The sequence below is a fragment of the Myotis davidii genome, unplaced genomic scaffold (genome assembly GCF_000327345.1).
Source record: "Myotis davidii unplaced genomic scaffold, ASM32734v1 scaffold458, whole genome shotgun sequence".
Taxonomy (NCBI): Eukaryota; Metazoa; Chordata; class Mammalia; order Chiroptera; family Vespertilionidae; genus Myotis; species Myotis davidii.
Genome location: NW_006289819.1, coordinates 3,305,654 through 3,306,520, shown reverse-complemented (window position 1 = coordinate 3,306,520; position 867 = coordinate 3,305,654). Strand labels below are relative to the sequence as shown.

General features: G+C 55.5%; 1 protein-coding gene across 1 annotated transcript in view; it reads left to right on the top strand.

The window, feature by feature from the left end:
• Positions 1 to 543: 543 nt before the first annotated feature.
• The window catches only part of SLC6A9 (solute carrier family 6 (neurotransmitter transporter, glycine), member 9), a 52,932-nt gene continuing 52,608 nt past the window's right edge, over positions 544 to 867 (top strand). Inside the window, exon 1 of the mRNA XM_015563194.1 lies at positions 544 to 652. Within this exon, the coding sequence (XP_015418680.1) occupies positions 559 to 652 (94 nt within the window). The 5' untranslated portion in view covers positions 544 to 558. The remainder of the gene's footprint in view (positions 653 to 867) is intronic.

Below are 867 nucleotides of genomic sequence, written 5' to 3'. Positions count from 1 at the left end.
TTCTTAAAGGAGCCGCGCCTACTTTTGGCCTGCTCTCCGCAGGCCACGCCCTCTCGTTGGTCTCTCTTAAAGGAGCCACATCCCCGGCTCTCTGACAGCTCCCGCACAAAGCCTGGGTCTATTTCTTTGCTGAAACAAGCCGGATGCTGCCGTAGCAACTAAATAAAGATCGGGGTCGGGGGGAGGGGGGCAAGGAGTGGAGGAGAGAAGGACCTGAAATGTTAAAGCCTTCCAAAGTGAGGGACCATCAGAAGGTTGGGGAGTAGTGGGTGAGGGGTTGGTTCTAGGAAGGGACTAATAGTCGACACTGAGCATGCCCAAATGTTTGCAAGGACTGCAGAGAAAACGCCCCCTTCCTTGGCCTTCACTGCGACTGCGGCGGGACCGCTGTGCCCAGCCCTGGGGACAGAAGAGCCGCAGCCCTGCCCTGGAAGATCTCTCCCGCTGGCAGGGCGCCAGGTTTGGACACAAGTAACTGTGCTGCTACACTGTGTGTGACGAGAGTGTTAATCAGATGTACACAGTGTGCTTTGGCGGTACAGCGACAGGTTGACTGCAATGGGAGAAGAAAAAAAGGGCTCTTTGAAGATAGTGGCATTGGGACAGGTTTTGAAAACGGATCGGACGTATACAGATGGAAATGGAGACAAAGGTGCTCAAGGAAGAGGGAAGCACCTGAGCAAAGGCATGGCGGCAAGAACCTTCTGGGACTGAGGGACAGTCCCACATGGCCGCAGGTGGCCCTGGAGAACCAACCTGGGCTCAAGGCAGAACCAAGGGCCCTTCCCTGCTCCCACAGCCCCTCCGCTCCCTTCATCATAGCGAATGGGGATTATGCTTCCTCCTCTATAAAATGGTGAGGTCCTT